We start from the raw sequence: 20,460 nt of genomic DNA, 5'->3' as shown, positions 1-20,460 counted from the left end.
ATGTATGCACCTTGATGCAAATTCATTTGTATGAAATACCACAATGTATTCCTCTTTACCATGTATGTATACAACTAAATGTATTACCAATTGAAATTCTGTACCCGGAAATGGCGATCGCCATCACGGCATAATGTAAGCCACATTGAGCCTGCAAATAGGTGGGAAAATGTGGGATACAAATGCTATAAATAAATAAATAACACTCTCATCCTCCCCTGCTCATCATCTTGTAACCTTGGGGTCATCTTGGACTCCTCTCTCTCTCTCTCTCTGCACATATACAACAGACCGCTAAAACCTGTCATTTCTTTCTCTATATATCACCACCAAAATTCATCCCTGACATTCTGAGCACTACCAAATCCTTATCACCTCACACTTAAGACTATTGCAACCTGCTTCTCACAGGACTGCCACTAAGTCATCTCTCTCCCCTTCAATCCATTCAAAATTCTGCTGCAAGAGTTATATCCCACCAGTCTTCTTGAGTCACTTCATTGGCTCCCTATCCATTTCCACACACAGTTCAAACTCCTCTTACTGACTTACAAGTGCATTCACTCTGCAGCTCCTCAGTACCTCTCCACTTTTATCTCTCCCTACACTCCTCCCCAGGAACTCCGCTCATCAGGTACATCGCTTATCTGTACCGTTCTCCTCCACTGCCAACTCCAGACCGTTTCTTTTATTTTGCTGCACCTTAGGCCTGGAATAGACTTCCTGAGTCAGTACATCACACTGTACCACTGACCGTATTCAAATCTAGGCTAAAAGCCCACCTTTTTGAGGCTGCTTTTAACTCCTATCAAAACCCATATCTGTAAGTAATTCCTTTATCCCTTATTGTCCCGTTTGTAAGCTTGTGGAGCTGGAACTCTCTCTTACATATTTAGAGTACAGTGTTGTCTACTTTTAAGTGTGCTATAGAAATGTAAGTAGAGATGTAGCAGAACAGGGAACAAAACCTGCCCATGTTTTTTTTTCTGAACTTCAGAAGTATCTTCACTATGAGGGGACTTGGAGGATACAACTATAGAAGATCTCTCCCCAGTGTAGAAGAAAGGCATCAGAAACTAGTTTGCCTGTGTTCCTATCATGGAGTAGAATTAAGACACCAATTTGTTGAATGAAGTGGCAAAAAGATTTATAGAGGGGGTGCCCCACTCTCAAAAGATATTGTGGGTGACTTCATCCTCCAGAGACCAATTGTGAGGGAGAAGTACTTGACTCAGTTTGTCTGCAAGTATGCTCTTTCTTGGCAGGTATGTAGCTCTGAGATACATTCATCTGAAATGACCCATTTCCACATTCTGATATCTTCCCAACACAGGAGGTATGATTGTTCTGCCCTTTAAATCCTTATACTGGTCTTTATAGCATAGTTATAAAATGTGTTTAATGCTATTCTCAACACTTAGTATTTTTAGTGCTACAGTCATTTCCTATTGTGATTATGTGAGCGATGCATTGTGTGTAATATAGTCTCACATGTACTGCAATCACCCCTGCTTATCTATATAAGTTTTACTACTAGTAGTCTTTTCTCCTGCAAAGGCCTCCGCTTTCTCTCAGCTTGAGTTCTTTTGTCTACCTGCTGTTGGCTCCTGATTATCTCTACTATATTTGTTCTGATAGGTCAGCAAGGGTATGACCTCTCTCTCCAATCAAGGACTACTATCCTCTATGACCTCCTATGTAGCCTGGTCTCAGGCTCTGTCCCTATTGGTCCCTTTATCTTGCCCTCTGACCTTGTGGGTAATTCTTCTTGGTCCCTCCTGTGAGCTCAGACACTACCATATTGCCTCAGAAGCATGTGCTTCTCTGCTCCCCTGGAGTGAACTTGCCTTTTTACCAATACTGCACCTCACCTCTGAAACTACCTTCTTCATCTACCAGCCAATTCTCCCACTTCTACCATAAAGCCTTTCCTCTTCAAAATTCCACCTCCACCCACTGTTGCAGATTTAGAACTATGAAGTCTCTTGCCATAAGGCAACAAGCTTCTGAGAATCTACAAACTGAGTAAATTAGATACATTTATTCAATAAAGTAAATTTCAGAAAGAACGGAGATTTCTTGTGTGTGCTGATGTGCTAAGATACTGCCTGGATATTATAGCATGTGTACGCTTTGAAGAGGGCCAGAAACAATCATCCTGCCCCACCCTGCATGAACCAGGATAACCTTTGTTGGAGATCTTATCTCTGAAAGCCCTTAGAAGGTTCCATATTATCCTTAGCTCCAGGAAGCCTATCTGATGCTGCTGCTCCTAAGCAGATCACAAACCCTTGTACATGGAAATCCAATTTACACTTGCCCCCTTAGCTGACTCTGGGCACATCTGCTCAGAATTGCTTCAATTTGAGGGATGTGGAGGGAACACCTTTCACTAGACTAGAATAATCTGCCCCCCAGAACAGAGTGCTGCAGAAAACTAGTACTAGATACTACACCCCAAAGGTTCCCTTTGAACAGAGTCCATTATGTGAATAAGGCCAATTGGGCTTGCCTGAAACGAAGGCATCACAGGGGTATTACATAGACTGTGGACACCATGTGGCCCCAGCATCCTGAAATCTGACCAACTGATACATGCTGACTCCGTTGAATTTAGTCTACAGTGGATACCAATATTGTAATACTTTTTTGTAGAAGAAAATCAGTTGCTTAGTCATATCTACACCACATTGCCTGGTGTTGAAAGCTTGATTTGATATATTGGGGCAATGTGGAGGCCAAGTCACTAACTGAAAATGGCTGTCCCATCTTGAGAACCACCAGTCTGAGGTTACAATGGGCCATCTGTTTGAAAAAAAAAAAAAAGAACCTCCATCCTACTGGAAAGTAATCCAGAATAGCTGAAGGATTAAAGCTATGTTCTAGTGAAAGCAATCAAAACCCCTTCCCTGGTTTTAGTGCAGAGCTGCTTGGAATGTTTGGGTCCTCTGCTCTGTCTGGTAAGACAGGGGATCCCTGTCTTACCTGAGATGAGGGGAAGGCAGGCCAAAAGATACCTACACCTTTGAGAGTAGTAAGATCTCAGTTGCCCATTGCTCTGATACCTCCTAGAAGAAGAGACCAGGTCCGAAGTGGCCATGAAGAGGGTCCTAAAAAAATATCATTATGCTGCTTGAAAGAGTAGCAACCTATTCCACCATTTCTCTCTCAAACCTGTCCCTGGGGGCTTCCCAGCCAGTCAGGTTTTCAGAATATCCACAATGAATATTCATGAGAGAGATCTGCATGCTGTGACAGCAGTGCATGCAAATCTCTTTCATAAGAGTCTCTCAATGTCAAGGATAACAGACTCTCAATATCGATGTACCCACCAGTATCCAATGCAGCTCCAGCAGTGGCGTAGCTAGGGTAGTTGACACCTGGGGCTGGTCATTTTTTAACACCCCCCTCCAAAATCCAGTACTAGGCATGTCAAGAATACAAAACACTCAGGACCTATAGAGCAATTCTACCATACCATAAGCAGTCATTTCTACGAGTCACACAAGGAAAAGGAAAGCATCTTAAACACTACAGTGAGCACTAGAACATCAATTCACCTATTGTAAAATGAAACCAGGTAGAATAGTACAGATCATCGATCCTGCACAGTCAATGCCCTAATCCACTACAGAATAAGTAATCATAAGCTTTCTATTTAGACAAAAATTAAACTGAACCCCCAAGATGCCAGACTCTGCATACAATGCAACACCACAGAAACAGAAAATGCCCCCTAGTACTGTGCAAAATATAAGAAGCAGATGTAAATTTTGAAAAAAACTAACAAGTACCAATCACCACTTTACAAATTAACAAATAGAAATAAAACAAATAAAGAAAAAATACCATCATTTTATTGGACTAATACATTTAGCTTTCAGAGGCCAAAACATCCTTCCTCAGGTCAATACAGTATAGTGCTGTTACAGTATCCTATCCTGACCTGAGGAAGGGGGTTTTGTTCTCTGAAAGTTAATCAAAATGTATTAAAATTAGTCCAATAAAAAGATTACCTTGTTTACAAGTTCTATTATAAACATTTATTAACACAGCTACAATACTACTTTATCCTAAAGCAAAAAAATATATATATTTTATGTTTAAACAATTTTATTAACATTCCAGCACATTGCACAGTTACTTTCGCTGAACCAGAGCAGAAACAAATTATGCTGTGTAAATTCAATATATTACCATGTAACTTTTCTATTGTTTTACATTTTTCCTTCCCCCCCCCCACTTCCATTTGTATTCTACTAACATATTTCCACACAAACTCAAATAGCACTTCAATACACATGCATTGCCCTTAGAGCATTATATTGTGCATCCTCTCTATGACCCTTAGACCTTAGCTTCTCAAAATATATATTTTATTAAAGTTTGTTGTCTCCGGTTTCTGCTTTCCTCATCATATTTTCACTGTCTTCCTTCCATCCAGCATCTGTCTTCGTTCTCTCTCTGCCATCCAGTGTCTGCCCTCCGCTGTCCCCTCCATCCAATGTCTGCCCTCTCTCTCTCCCTGCCCCATCCACATCTGCCCTCTACCTCTGCCCCTTCCATCCACCATCTTCCCCTGTCTGCCCTCTCTCTCCCCCCCCCCTTCCATTCACTGTCTGCCCTTTCAATCCACCATTTGCCCTCCCTCTCGCTCCCCATTCCATCCAGGATCTATCCCCTCTGCCCCTTTTTTTCAGCCCCCAGTTCCAGCCCCCTTATCCCACCTGCCCCTAGTTCTAGTCCCAGCCTACATCTCCCACCTGCCCCCCCTTTTCAGCCCCACTATCCCACCAGTCCCCAGTTTCAGCCCCAGCCCTTTTCTCCCACCAGTCCCGAGCTTCAGCCCCAGCCACTTCCCTGTCCCCTTTTCAGCCCCCAGTTTCAACCCCAGCCCCTTTCTCTCACCAGTCCGAGCTTCAGCCCCAGCCACTTCTCCTGTCTCCTTTTCAGCCCCCAGTCCCCACAGTTTCAGCCCCTGCCCCTTTCAGCCCCAGTCACAGTACTAGCCTCTTATCCACCTACCCTCCTTTTTCAGCCTCCAGTTCCAGCCTCCTTCATCCACATGCCTTGCGTTAGGGCCCCCCTTTTCAGCCCCAGACCCATTCTCCCACCTGCCCTAGGCATGCCCCATTTTCCCACCTGCCCCAGGCATGGCCCCCATTTTCCCTCATGGCCCCTTCTCAGACCCCAGTTCCAGCCCCCTTCTCACATCTGAGAACCCCCTCACTACCCCTTCTCCCATCTGAGAACCACTCCCCTATCCACCCCACCCCCTTCTCCCATCTGAGAACCCCCACCCCACCCCCTCTCCCATATGAGAACCCCTCCCCCCTTTCTCCCATCTGAGCCCCCCCGACCTGCCTACCAGCTCCGTCGACAGACAGCCCTCTTCTCCTGCCACCACCCTGCCTTTTAAAAAAAATCTGTGAAGCGGCGTCGCAGGCAGCGCCTCGCGTCTGCCCTGCTTGTAAAAGAAGCAAATCTCCTCGTCGTCATCGGGCCTTCCCTCACTGTGTCCCGCCCTTGCAGAAATAAGAAGTTAGCTCAGAAGAGGGCGGGACACAGTGAGGGAAGGCCCAACGACGACGAGGCGATTTGCTTCTTTTACAGGCAGGGCAGACGCTGCCTGTGATGCTGCTTCACAGATTTTTTTTTTAAAAGGCAGGGTGGTGGCAGGAGAAGAAGGCTGTCTTTTGATGGAGCTGGTAGGCAGGTGGGGACTGCAGTGCCAGCAGCCCTTTGGGTGGGAGCAGCGGGAGCGGAGCACCCCCCCCCCCCATCTGCTGACACCCAGGGAGGACCGCCCCCACCGCCCCGCCCTTGCTATGCCAATGAGCTCCAGGACCCATGGAGACCAATGCTTCCGAGGCAAATATTGATGGATTGATCTTTGCAGCACACAAACAGCAAAGGTGACAACAAAAGTCCCAAAACAATGGTGTGGTGCAGAACTTTACTAATTGGTATCAATGACTCAACACAAGCCGTGCTGACGATTGAGCTGGTTCACAGCGCTAATCAAAGGCAGGATATCTTTTGATATAAGATACCGGTGCAGTTATTTATTCTCAGTACACAGGATTAGACCATTGTGTAATTATCTGGTAATGACTCCTGAAGCAGGCCTTACGGCCAAAACACGGCCCATGTTGAGTCATTGATATCAATTAATAAAGTTATACGCAACACCATTGTTTTGGGACTTTTTGTGCAAAGGTTGTTTTTCCCTTTTTGTTTCTTCAACCCGATGGGCTGATCTTACTCATGTCTAAAAACTTTCCAAGCTGCTTTCTCTCCTATGAATCCCTGACATTTAGGAACATAAAATACAAAGAGGGGGTTAGGTCCCAGGAACTGCAGTCACCAAATAAGGGTATCCTTAATAGATATGGTTCTGGTGCATCAGGAATACCTTTTGAAGCCACCGAGGGTCTAGAAAAATAGCCGCATCATCAAACAACTTGATACTGGGGGGGGGGGGGGGGGGGGGGGAAGCACCCAGGCGCACGCTCGAGGCCTAACCAAGCCCATATCAAGCCAACGTGAAAAAGAAAGCTTATAAAAGGCTGGTAAAATCTACCAAGGGGAAGACAGGATAAAAGATGTATGACAGCTACAGGATTTACACCCAAAAGATTAAGCAAAATAGAAATAGTCTGCTGAAGCAGCTGCAATGCAATAGCCCATCCACTCAGCTCCATGGGGTCCTGCTGACAGTAGCACAACTGGAGTAAGATTTTCTCAAAAGCTTTAAGAAAGTGCTGGAGAAAAGGTTCCTGTGTGGGCTCCATCAAATGACATCACCCCCATCTCTGCTGCTTGTCCTCTGAGAAACACTGCTCTGGTGTGTCCGTTTGGAGTAACTGGGGAAAAAAAAAAAATCCCTAATATTTCTTGCAATTTCAGTCCCCTGCAGAAACTGGCAAATTAAAATGCTTTTCATCTCTACATTTTAGGTACAAATCAAGTTAAAATCAGTAGCAAAAGTTCCATCTGAAAGTGAAAACCATCCATATCACTGAAAACTTCCATCACAATTTGGCACTAATTAGCACAACTGTTAACAGCTTCTGCCAAGAGGTGATTACACATAAGAAGACTAAAATCATCATCACTACTTTTAGTGTGCTACCTCCAGAGCACAGCAGAAGTACATTGGCAGGGCAGTGTTGGGAAACTTGCATGGCTACTGGAGACGCCCGCCCTTGTAGCAGATACGCCGCTCCAATGGCTTCCCTAATCCAGCGAGCAATGGAAGCCTTAGAAGCCGCCTCACCTCTTTTCGATCCCAAGAGCACAAAGAGATGATCCGAGCATCGAAACTAGTTAGAGATCTGCAAGTACTGAAACAAGGCTCTCCGCACGTCCAGGAAACGTAGCGCAAAACTCCCCCGGATAATCCTCTCTTCGAAAAGACGGAAGATAAACCGCATGACTGACATGGAAAGCCGAAACCACTTTAGGTAGAAATGACAGCTCCGTCCGCATCGACACCCCTGCTTCAGAAAACTGCAAAAAAGGATCTCTGGAAGACAAAGCCTGAATTTCAGAAATCCTCCTAGCCGAAGCAATGGCCACCAAAAACACTGTCTTAAATGTTAGATCCTTCTCAGAAACCTCAAACGGTGGGGCCTGGAGGGCTCGCAGTACCACATTCAAATGCCACACCAGGCACAGCTGCCGCAGAGCAGGCCGAAGCCAAAGAGCCCCGCATAGGAAACGGACCACATCAGAGTGAGCTGCTAAAGAGGAACCGTCCAGTTTGCCCCTAAAACAAGCTAGCGTGGCCACCTGCACTCGAAGGGAATTATATGCCAATCCCTTTTGAAGACCATCCTGAAGGAACTCCAGAATAACCGGAATGTCCGCCCGAAAAGGCGATTCAGCACGCAAAGCACACCACGCCGAGAAAGCTTTCCATACTCGCACGTACGCTGCTGAAGTAGACTGCTTCCGTGCCCCCAAAAGAGTGGCAATGACTGGTCCTGAAAATCCCTTCTTCCTCAGCTGCCACCTCTCAATAGCCAGGCCATAAGACCAAAGCGGGAGGGATTTTCCATCTGAACTGGCCTTAGATGCAGCAGATCGGGAGTCGCTGGAAGTCACAATGGGGGCTCTGAGAGTGCTCGAACGAGATCCGCATACCACGGCCGTCAGGGCCAGTCTGGGGCCACTAGAACGACCGGCCCCCGATGCCACCCTATGCGGCCAAGAACTCTACCTATCAGAGGCCATAGAGGAAAAACATACAGTAGCTGTTGTTCCGGCCATGGCTGGAGAAAAGTGTCCAACCCTGTGGATCTTGGCTGCCGTTTATGGCTGAAGAACTGGGGAACTTTGGCATTGCAAGCCATGGCCATGAGATCCATTACTGATCTTCCCCAACGTTGACAGATCAGCCGAAAAGCAGAGTCCGACAGCATCCATTCCGCTGCGTCCAAAAGAGTCCGGCTGAGAAAATCTGCTTGAACATTGTCTTGACCTGCAATGTGAGCTGCCAAAAGACTCTGAACATGCGCTTCCGCCCATACTAAAAGACAAAATGCTTCCACTGCCAAGGGAAGACTGGAATTCGAGAGCCCCCCTGCCGATTGATGTAGGCCACCGTCGTGGTGTTGTCCGAGAATACACGAACCGCCTGCCCCTGCAGAAGGTCCTAAAAACTCCGCAGTGCATTCACGACTCCTCGCAACTCCAGACAATTTATCGGCCAAGATGCCTCAAGAGGGGTCCACGATCCCTGGGCTACTCAATGAAGACAATGGGCTCCCCAGCCCGCAAGGCTGGCATCCGTCACGACTATCACCCAATTGGGAGACGTCAGAGAAACACCCTTCTCCAAATTGGCTGACTGGAGCCACCACGCGAGACTGTCCCTGGCCCGGCTCGACCAAGGAAGGCGTCGTTGATAATACAGCGACGACGGCGACCATCTGCTCTTGCCCATGAAATGACAGCCAAGGTCGCCGTCATGGAACCGAGGAGCTGAACATAGTCCCACACTTGGGGAGCGCGACGACTCAATAAGGTCCATACCTGAGAAAGCAATTTGATCCTTCGCCCCTCGGGGAGAAACACCTTCCTCCTCTTCGTATCGAATTGCACTCCAAGATACACCAGACTCTTGAGTAGGAACCAGATGACTTGTCCATATTGACCACCCAACCTAAGGATTGCAACACCGCAATCACTCGGTTGGCGACCACTTGACTCTCCTCTGCTGTCGTCGCCCGAATCAGCCAGTCGTTGAGATATGGATGCACTCTAATCCCCTCCTTCCGCAGGAACGCCGCCACCACCACCATGACCTTGGAAAAAGTGCGTGGGGCAGCGGCCGTTCTGAAAGGAAGGGCCGAAACTGGAAGTGCTGAGAAAGCACCGCAAATCTGAGAAATCTCTGATGGGGCTGCCAAATGGGAAATGTGCAGGTAAGCTTCCCTCACATCGAGAGCCATCAAAAACTTGCCTGGTTGAACAGCAGCAATATCTGTCAATGTCTCCATGCGGAAGTGATGAACCCGCAAAAACTGGTTTACTTTTCTAAGATCGAGAATAGGCCGAAAGGCCCCTCCCTTCTTTGGAACCAGAAAGAAGATGGAGCACTGACCTGTGCACCTTTCAAGAGGAGGAACAGGCACGTTAGCCCCTATCCTTAGCAGGTCTCGCAAACACTGCAGAACCGCTGTCCTCCTGGCCTGCGATACACACGATTCTAGCTTGTAACCTTCTCGCACCACATCGAGGACCCACTGGTCTGAAGTAATTCTGGCCCACTCTGGAAGAAACAGAGAAAGCTGACCACCGATCTGCTCTCCTCCCAAGTGGACCTGCGCCCCATCATTGGGAGGCCCAAGAAGGAGCCCCCTGACGAGAGGGGGGGGGGGTCCAGCCGGATGCTTCTCGTTGCGAAAGGAAAAACGCTGCCCAAAACAAGGATGCTGAAAGGCTGCGTTGGAGCGCCCCAGGCGATACCGTCGCGTCTCTCTGAAACGTGACCTCGAGGCTCCCTACCTGGAAGTAGACTTGGGTCTATCCTCCGGAAGACACAAATTTGGAATCCCCCAAAGCTTTAACACTCTTTTCCAGATCTTCCCCAAAAAGCAATTTCCCTCGGAAAGGCAATTTAATGAGCCGTTGCTTAGAGGCCATATCTGCGGCCCAATGACGGAGCCACAGAAGCCGCCGAGAGGAAACGGTCAAGGCCATGAGTTTGGCCGAAGCACGGACCAAATCATACAAGGCATCCGCCAAGTACGCCAGCCCAATATCCATCAGCGACATCTGAGGAGTTCCCGGAATATCAGACTCCAAAATCAAATCCATGACAGAATGTAGCCAACTGAGACAAGCTCCAGCCGCATAAGAACTACAAACAGAAGCTTGAAGTGTCAAAGCGGCCACCTCAAAGGCACGTTTTAAAGAGGCCTCTAGCCGTCTGTCTTGCATATCCTTAAGTGCCACACCACCTTCCACTGGAAGAGTAATCTTCTTAGTGACCACCGTCACCAGGGCATCCACCCTAGATAGAGCAAACTGCTCTAAACAGTCCGCTGAAACCGGATACAGCCTGGCCATAGCCCTGGCTACTTTCAGCCCCCAATACGGATCCACCCACTGGGCCGAAATCAACTCTTCAATAGCTTCATGTACCAGAAAGGCCTTAGAAGGTCGTCTGGTACTAGCCATCTTGGGGTTGACCGCCTGAGAAGCCGCAACCTCAGGGTCCTCTATATCTCTTGGTTACCCCCAGACCCCCTGAGAGAATCAAAGGCCAAAGCTGTCGCAGTCGCGTGAGAGGGGGGCAAGGCCCTTTTCAACAAAACATCTGATGGAGTAGCAAAATAAACTCTGGCAAAAACCCCTCCCCCGCAATGGAGGAGGTCGCAGCCATGGCACCTGCACCACAGCCCACAGTGCCTGACGGCCCCCCGACTCCCCTACCCGCGGAGTGCCCAAAACCACTACCAGAGCTGGCTCCGCGACCGATTCCAAAAATGGTGCAAGAATCACCAGGCTCTGGGCGGGAAAGCACGCTCTCGGGGAGGGGGGGGGGGCACCGCTCCGTCAAGTCCTGCCAAATCAGTGCGCCCCGCGTTGCAAAGGCCCGCCGCTGAATGCCATTTCCCACATCGGGAACAGCATTTTACCGCCGCCATTGCCATCACCTGTCCCCGAACAGGAACCCCAGCATGACTTACCCCGGACCGGGAAAGCGCAGGAACTGAAAGCTGAGCCGAAGAAAAAAAAAACTCTCCGACTCCACTTTCAGGCAGGCTCAGACAAGCAGGCAACAGAAAACAGGACTCGGACAGCTATAACACAAACCCGCTCTCAGCAAAAACACACTTCCCTGTGCTTCTGTGTTTCTCTTAAATAAATTCTATGGTTCTCTTTTTTTTTTTTTTTTTTTTGAGGAGGCAGAAACAAACAGGGAAGGAAAGGAACAGCAAAAGCCTGTTCAGAGGGAATTTGAGGTGCAGCAGGGACCCAGCAACTTCATGTGCTGCCAAAAGGGACACCACCAGTCCGCCGCCGCCACCCCCCCCCCCCCCCCAGCTCAGGAACACCCTCAGAGGCCTTGGGCCCAGGAGCTGGAGAAAAAGCCATCCACCACCTACTGAGATAGACATACTAACTGAGGAAGGAGCTGGCCCTCTGGCATCACTGCCTTTAGTTTATCCCTATCTCGACCTGTGGTAGGCGGACTTAACTCACTAGTTCCTGGATTCATCTGCTGCAAGAGACAAGGAATTAGAGTGATAATAGAAAGACACACACCTATGCAAGCCAAATTAATAGAAATTCAATATTCTGCTCTAATCCTATGAGCGGCATCACAAGGATATTTCTTAAAGAAATCCTGTAATATTTTTTGTAAAGCAGTATAATGCTTCATTAACTATCCAGAATACTTCACATAAGAACTATACATATTACCACAAATTCTAGGTGGCCATTACCTTCATATATATTTGTACCTGATCTCTTCTGATAGTCAATCTTACCTCCAGTCCTAACACTACTACAGTACAAAATACCAAATCCTCTGGAACGTTAGTTTTAAAAAATGGTTATTTCACTTGTTTCCTCTCTTGAGTAGGGACCTTCATTTTCATTTTTTAAATTTCCCCCCTCTCCCAAGACATTTCTCAACATTTATTACATAAAGCTACTAACAAAAATGATTGAAATAATCTGTGGGAAAAGGATGTCTTCCAGTTAGGGGAGTATACTCTGAAAACCTGAAGCCAGGCAATCATCTCTCCCCCCTCATACCCTATAGCAAACTCCTCCTCTCCTCAGCCCCTTCACACAACACAATCATCCCTTCCCCCAGTCCTTTGTTTGCTGGCACAATCATCTATTCTCCTCAACCTTTGATCCCTTTCTCCCACAGTATATACCTCCTCTCTGATTTCCTCCCATATGTAGCCACGGGAGCTTGGTGGGCAGAATTTCCTACTGCTGCCTCCACATCTGTAGACTTCCTTCTGCAGCCAAACTATGCAGAGCCAGCAAGTCTTGTGAAACCATAGGTCCTCATGGTTCCAAATGCAGAACAAAGTCCACAAAGAAGGCAGTACAAGTAAAAAAAAATGCTACTCACCAACAACTCCTGTTTGCTATAGGGATAAAGCACGGAGTGGTAAAGAGAAAGGATGCCTCCTTAATTAAAACTGTGACATTTACTGGCTCTTGCTTCATTCTGCAGGCACCCTAGCACACCTGCATTTCCACTGTGTAGCAGCTAGAAGCTTTAGATGGCTTGAAAATAAGATAAAAACTGGTTTAAAATGATAATGAAGGTCCCTACCTATGAATATTAAGGCAGACAAATTAAGTTTCTTCAAAAGATAAGTATTCAAGCTTCATAAAATTTCAATTAAAACAAACTTACTAGAAGAATCAGCATAAATGGTCCCATATAGATGATTAGGAAAAAAAATGAAATCATAGTTAAACTTAAAATCCCACGAATCCACCAGTTTTTCCATCTGCAAAACATCAATTATACAAACACAATTAGTATAGAAAGAAAATATTTTCAATTAACTAGTATCAATCTGCCGCCACTGAGTTTCAAGAAATTCTACCAACAGATACAATTATACAATGCAAGACATTATACCAGGTACTTATCCCAATAACTTACTAGACCATGCTTCTGATACCCTAAGTACATGAACAAATTTGTTGCAATTAACATATGATTTAATTTTCTTAAATTTGAGAAATAAATATCAGCAGGCAGCAGTGAATGTTTTTTATGCTTACAATCACCAGCTAATTTAGACCAGGCTATTCAATGCTGAGCCATGTGGATTGGAGGGAGCCAGCAGTACTTATGCGGGGGGGGGGGGGGGGGGGGGGGTCCTGGCACAAAAAACATTTATGCAGGGCTTTGCTAACATCAAATTTCCTCCTCCCCAAATCCAATCTCCCTTCCTTCCCTCCACAAGTTTTATTACATCCTATATAGAACCCCCAGGCCTACCTTTCAAATCCCTGGTGGTCTAGGGTGCACGGGACAGGAACATAAGAACCTAAGCATTGCCATACTAGGAGAGGACTGAAGGTCCTACATGCCAGTAACCTGTTTGCAAAAGAGGCCAATTCAGGTCACAAGTACCCAGCAAGATCCCAGAACAGTAAAATAGATTTTATGCTGCTTATCCTAGAAATAAGCTGTGGATTTTTCCAAGTCCATCTTAATTATGGCTTAAGGACTTTTCTTTTAGGAAATTATCCAAACCTTTTTTAAACCCTGCTAAGCTGCTTTTACCACATTCTCTGGAAATGAATTCCAGACTTTAATTACAAGTTGAGTGAAGAAATATTTCTCCTGTTTTAAATTTACTACTTAGTAGCTTCATTGCTACCAATGTCTCAACCCATTCATCTATGCAGATGACATCACTATCTACATCCCCTTCAGTCATGACTTGACAGAAATAACCAATGAAATCATGACGGCCTGAACATCATAAACTCCTGGGCAACTCATTCCAACAAACTGAACACTGAAAAAACACACTGCCTCATCCCTTCATCTCAACATAAGTACAACCACAACCATAAACACCCTAGAACACACCCCTCCCTACCTCAGACAGCCTAAAAATACTCGGTGTCACGACTGCAACCTTACCCTTGAACGCTAAGTAAACTCCGTAATAAAGAAAAGTTCTACTCAATGTGGAAACTTAAATGAATAAAACCTTTCTTCCAAGGGAAATCTTTCGAAACCTAAAACAATCAATGGTCCTAAGCCATGCAGATTACTGCAACGCAATCTATGCGGGATGTAAAGAACTCGCAAAAAAACTCCAGACTGCCCAAAACACAGCGCCAGGCTATTTTGTAAATCCGATTCGAAGTGCTAAACCCCTTCGAGAAAAGCTGCACTGGCTCCCAGTGAAAGACTGTATCATCTTCAAAATATGTACCTTTGTCCACAAAATTATCTACGGCGTAGTCCCAGGATACACGACAGACCTCACAGATCTACCAACCAGAAACAGAATCGGATCACGATCATACCTAAACTTTATTACCCAAATTGAAAAGGACTTAAATACAAAACAACTTACGCATCCACCTTCTCCTACGTAAGCACACAATTATGGAATGGACTCCGAAAGCTGTAAAAACAATCCATAACCACCTAAACTTCAGAAAATCACTAAAACCAACCTCTTCAAAAAGGCTTACCTCACTGATCCAACGTAAATCCCCACATCCAGCAACACAGCTCAACCAATGATCGTACTGGACAATATACAATCTTCATTCCATATGACCTTCACGGTGCCCTGACACACACCTACCTCATTTGACCACAATACAACCTTGTATTTGTTATCAACCGACTGGCGAACGCCTTTACGGTACTATGTAAGCCACATTGAGCCTGCAAATAGGTGGGAAATGTGGGGTACAAATGTAACAAATAAATAAAAATAGCGTGCACCCAGTTCTAGTATTTTGAAAAAAGTTGTAAACAAGCAATTCCAGTCTACCCGTTCAACTTCACTCAGTATTTTACAGGCATGGACGCTGTTCAAACAATACCATCCTGGAGGCCCAGACCAAACATATTCCGCAAATTAGAAAAGAAAGACGGAGTCCAAAGGACAGCCGGCATGGTTGAAAAGTGAGGTGAAGGAAGCTATTAGGGCTAAAAGAAATGCCTTCAGAAAATGGAAGGACCCATCTGAAAATAACAATAAGTGGCATACAGAGTGTCAAAGCAAATGCAAGGCGCAGATAAAGAAGGCTAAGAGGGATTACGAAAAAAAGATAGCATTAGAGGCAAAAAAACATAGCCAAAAATTTTTTCAGTATATTAAAAGCAGGAAGCCAGCAAAAGAATCGGTTGGGTCGCTTGATGACCGAGGGGTAAAGGGACGATCAAGGAAGATAAAGACGTAGCGGAGAGATTGAATGAATTCTTTGCTTCGGTCTTCACCGAGGAAGAATTGGGTGGGATACCGGTGTCGGAAATGGTATTTCAAGCGGACGAGTCAGAGAAACTTACTGACTTCACGGTAAACCTGGAGGACGTAATAGGGCAGTTCAGCAAACTGAAGAGTAGCAAATCTCCTGGACCGGATGGTATTCATCCTAGAGTACTGATAGAACTGAAAAATGAGCTTGCGGAGCTACTGCTAGTGATATGCATTTTATCCTTAAAATCGAGCATGATACCGGAAGATTGGAGGGGGGCCAATGTAACGCCAATTTTTTAAAAGGTTCCAGGGGAGATCCGGGAAATTATAGACCGGTGAGTCTGACATCGGTGCCGGGGAAAATGGTAGAGGCTATTATCAAAAAACAAAATTACAGAGCACATCCAAGGACAATGGATTACCGAGACCAAGTCAGCACGGCTTTTGTGTGGGGAAATCTTGCCTGACCAATTTACTTCAATTCTTTGAAGGAGTAAACAAAGGGGAGCCAGTTGATATTGTGCATCTGGATTTTCAAAGGGCGTTTGACAAGGTACCTTATGAAAGGCTACAGAGGAAATTGGATGGTCATGGGATAGGAGGAAAATGTCCTATTGTGGATTAAAAACTGGTTGAAGGATAGGAAACAGAGAGTGGGGTTAATTGGGCAATATTCACAATGGAGAAGGGTAGTTAGTGGAGTTCCTCAGGGGTCTGTGCTAGGACCGCTGCTTTTTAATATATTTATAAATGATTAGCGAGGGAAGTAACTAGCGAGGTAATTACATTTGCTGATGACACAAAGTTATTCAAAGTCGTTACTCGCAACCTTAGAAGACTGGGAGACTGGGCGGCTAAATGGCAGATGACGTTAATGTGAGCAAGTGCAAGGTGATGCATGTGGGAAAAAAGAACCCGAATTATAGCTATGTCATGCAGGTTCCACGTTAGGATTTACGGACCAAGAAAGGGATCTGTTGGTCGTCGTCGATAATACACTGAAACCTTCTGCTCAGTGTGCTGCTGCGGCTAGGAAAGCGAATAGAATGTTGGGTATTATTAGGAAAGGTATGGAAAACAGGTGTGATGATGTTATAATGCCGTTGTACCACTCCATGGTGCGACCGCACCTTGAGTATTGTGCTCAATTCTGGTTGCCGCATCTCAAGAAAGAGATAGTAGCAAATAGAAAAGGTGCAGCGAAGGGCGACTAAAAATGATAGCGGGGATGGGACGACTTCCCTATGAAGAAAGACTAAGGAGGCTAGGGCTTTTCAGCTTGGAGAAGAGACAGCTGAGGGAGACCTGATAGAGGTACGTTGGAATGGAACAGTGTATGTGAAGCGTCTGTTCATGCTTTCCAAAAATACTAGTATTAGGGGGGGCATGCGATGAAACTACAGTGTAGTAAATTTAAAAACAAATCTGAGAAAATATTTCTTCACCCCAACGCATAATTAAACTCTGGAATTCGTTTGCCGGAGAACATGGTGAAGGCGGTTAGCTTAGCAGAGTTTAAGAAGGGGTTAGAACGGTTTCCTAAAGGACATCCATGGACCACTACTGAATGGACTTGGGAAAAATCCACAATTCCAGGAATAACATGTATAGAGTGTTTGTACGTTTGGGAAGCTCGCCAGGTGCCCTTGGCCTGGATTGGCAGCTGTCGTGGAGAGGATGCTGGGCTCGATGGACCCATGGTCTTTTCCCAGTGTGGCATTACTTATGTACTTATGTAATGACCTCGATCATATCTCCCATCAGTGGTCTCTTCTCCAAGCTGAAGAGCCCTAGCCGCTTTAGCCTTTCCTCATACTTTTCCTAATTTCGCTATATCTTTTTTGAGATGCGATGATCAGAACTGCACACAGTATTCAAGGTGTGGTCACACCATTTGCTTTCTTAAATGGTGCTGCACACGGCACAGAGGGCTTCAACATAATGATGAATCTAGATCCTTTTCCTGGGTGGTGACCTCCTAATGTGGAATCTTGTATCAATAGCTATAGTTTGGGTTCTCACAGGCATCACACAGGCTAACACTATAGGAAGCACATGACAAAGTACCCCCAAGCCTTAACAGCAGCCAAAATCCAATATTTCTCTCAATGCATTGCAACAGGCTGCCACTGCAGTTATTCAGTATAGTAAACAGGCCTACTGCAACCCCCTACAACAGAATCAGTCTGCCAGTCAAAACTGACTACAATGATTTGCTGCATACTTGCCAACAAAATTAAAAGTCTCCGCCAAGATTTACAGGCAATCCCACCCAGTTTCCAATCAGTTAACCAGGAGTGCACAAACTCACCCCCTCCTGACAGAGACAGATGGGACACTTTTAACCTAATGACCCGAGGAGAGCCCTTAACAAAATCCTAAAGAGACCTTCAACCAACTACCTTCTCCCTCAACCCCTGCCCTCAAGATAGTGCAGCAGGCAAGTATGGGCCTCAAAGAAGGCGCCACCAAATTGTGAACGCCTCTCTTTCTAAATGGGCAACTACCAACAGCATTAAAAAGGGCAGTAGTTCCCCAACCTTGATCAGGACACACTTGAAAGTTACCGGCAGTATCCAACATCCCATTCTAGTGAAACTTATAGGACACAAACCTGTGTTAACTTAATGATTGACTAGAAGAGAGAAACTGGCTAGATCCACGTCAATCTGGATTCAGGCCGGTTATGGAACAGAAACAGTTCTCGTATCCCTACTAGATGATCTTCACAGAAAGCGAGAGAGGGGATTCACCTCGGTGTTAGTACTGCTAGATTTCTCAGCAGCTTTTGACACTGTGGACCATAATATCATGCTGGCATCACTGACAGAAACAGGTATCAATGGAACAGTACTTACCTGGTTCAGATCCTACCTATCAAACAGGCAACAATCCATAATGTTTGGCAGTAACTCATCGCCACCATGGGCACTGACCTGCGGGGTACCACAAAGATCGATATTGTCACCTATTCTGTTCAATAGCCACTAGCTGAGCTGATTTGGTCAATGGACACTCAGTTCTAAATCTACGCGGATGATGTGCAGTTACTTATACCCACTGAACCTGATTTACCTACAGCCTTGAATAAACTGATTACCTAACATCAATTCAAGAATGGGCTAAACACAACAAATTTTGCCTGAACCCAAGTAAAACCGAGCTTCTCTGGGTCCCTAACACAAGTGGATACACACCTGACATCAAAATCTTGGAAAGTACGAACTCCCCCTCATTTCACAAGTCAGGAACCTTGGTAATGCAGTAGATTCAACACTTACTCTGATTCCCCAAATCCAAGCACCTTCAAGAGCTGCTTCTACTGTTTGCGACAGCTATGCTGCCTCTCTCCCTTACATCAAGAGGTAAATCTTATACCGTTGCACATGCTATGATAATATCAAGACTGGATTACTCCAATTGATTCAGAGCGCTGCAGCAGACTCATAGAAGGTTGCAAGCGACTGACCACATCACAACCATTTGTGCAGAAACTTCATTGGCTACCAGTACAATACAGGGCTAAATTTAAAACTCTGAGGTAGATGCACTAAACGTTTTTCATCGTTAATGAGCCCTCAGGGAGAAATTTCCTATCCTTTCCATGCACTTAAGCCTATTTTCCGACGACAGTAGCAGCTAACGAAAACGGAATGGAGATGAGCAATTAGTGTGAAAACCCCATTGAAACGACATGCACTAAACTTTTCCGATTGCCTTTACGCAGGAAAAAGGCAGGAAAACTAACGAGAGGTCTGGACCTCTCGTTAGGACAGCTCTGTGCCAGGAAAAAGTGTTAAGTGAAAAAATAAACAAACTTTGAGTCAATCCCAGCGCATTAGCAGAGCTAAAAGCGCTGTGATTGGTCCAAAGGACCTCAGAAAACACATAAAAAAATAAAATAAAAAAAGGATCGGGAGGGGGCAAGGGCGCTCATCAGGAGCGTCCTGTACGGACGGCCTTGCCCCCCCCCCGCTGCTCCCCACTTTCCGCCGCTCCCCCACCCCGAAAAAGCAAACTTCTAGAAGCCCCTGCCCCCCTCCCTTCCTCACTACTCTCTCACCTCAGCTCCGCCTCCCGACATCCTCCGTCCGTGCCCCGCCCCCTTTTGGGGTCGTCGCCGCCATTCCCCTCCTCCATCGGGCCCCCCTTCCTCTTACCGGGCCCGTGCAGCGCCTCTCTCCTCTGTCCGAAGGCGCTGCACGGGCAAGAAGAAAGCTGAATCAGCTGATGCCTGCCTTCGCGATGGCGCGTCTTTCTCCTGCTGCACCCGCCCCTGTCTGACGTCAGTAACCTACGTAGGTTACCGACGTCAGAAAGGGGCGGGCCCAGCAGGAGAAAGACGCGCCATCGAAGCTGGGCAAAGGCAGGCATCAGGCTTTCTTCTTGCCCGTGCAGCGCCTTCGGACAGAGGAGAGAGGCGCTGCACGGGCCCGGTAAGAGGGAGGGGGGCCCGATGGAGGAGGGGAATGGCGGCGACGACCCCAAAAGGGGGCGGGGCACAGGACGGAGGATGTCGGGAGGCGGAGCTGAGGTGAGAGTAGTGAGGAAGGGAGGGGGGCAGGGGCTGCTTGAATTTTGCTTTTTCGGGGTGGGGGGAGCGGCGGAAAGTGGGGAGCAGCGGGGGGGGGGGGGCAAGGCCGTCCGTACAGGACGCTCCTGATGAGCGCCCTTGCCCCCCCCCGATCCTTTTTTTATTTTTATTTTGATTTGGGAGCCATGTGCTTGTGATTTGACTGTGTTTTGACTGTTTGTGGCATGCGCAGAGCAGCTAACATAACGCTTGGCTGCTCTGCGCCTGATTTGGGGGCCGATTAACGATGTGTATTGTGATTCTTTGATACATTGTACGTTTCAATACCGATCTCAGCATGTGTGACTTTTTTTTTTGGTGCATTTTTCGTTATTTTAAAATCGTTAGGGACTTTAACGATTTAGATTTTTTTACGTTTGGTTGCTGCATCTGCCTCTCTATGAGGTAGATGCACTAAACGTTTTTCATCGTTAA

At 46.4% G+C, this 20,460-nt stretch overlaps 1 protein-coding gene across 4 annotated transcripts in view; it reads right to left on the bottom strand.

Annotated features, from left to right (window-relative positions):
• The window catches only part of CDS1 (CDP-diacylglycerol synthase 1), a 447,836-nt gene that overhangs the window by 334,024 nt on the left and 93,352 nt on the right, over positions 1-20,460 (bottom strand). For all 4 annotated transcript variants that reach the window (XM_030190592.1, XM_030190591.1, XM_030190589.1 and 1 more), the window contains one exon: positions 12,902-12,998. In XM_030190592.1, coding sequence (XP_030046452.1) covers positions 12,902-12,958 — 57 coding nt within the window. In that variant the 5' untranslated portion in view covers positions 12,959-12,998. The remainder of the gene's footprint in view (positions 1-12,901; positions 12,999-20,460) is intronic.

The sequence above is a fragment of the Microcaecilia unicolor genome, chromosome 2 (assembly GCF_901765095.1).
Source record: "Microcaecilia unicolor chromosome 2, aMicUni1.1, whole genome shotgun sequence".
In the NCBI taxonomy this organism is placed as follows: domain Eukaryota; kingdom Metazoa; phylum Chordata; class Amphibia; order Gymnophiona; family Siphonopidae; genus Microcaecilia; species Microcaecilia unicolor.
The sequence above is the reverse complement of the archived record's forward strand: the minus strand, read 5'-3'. Positions and strand labels throughout refer to the sequence as shown.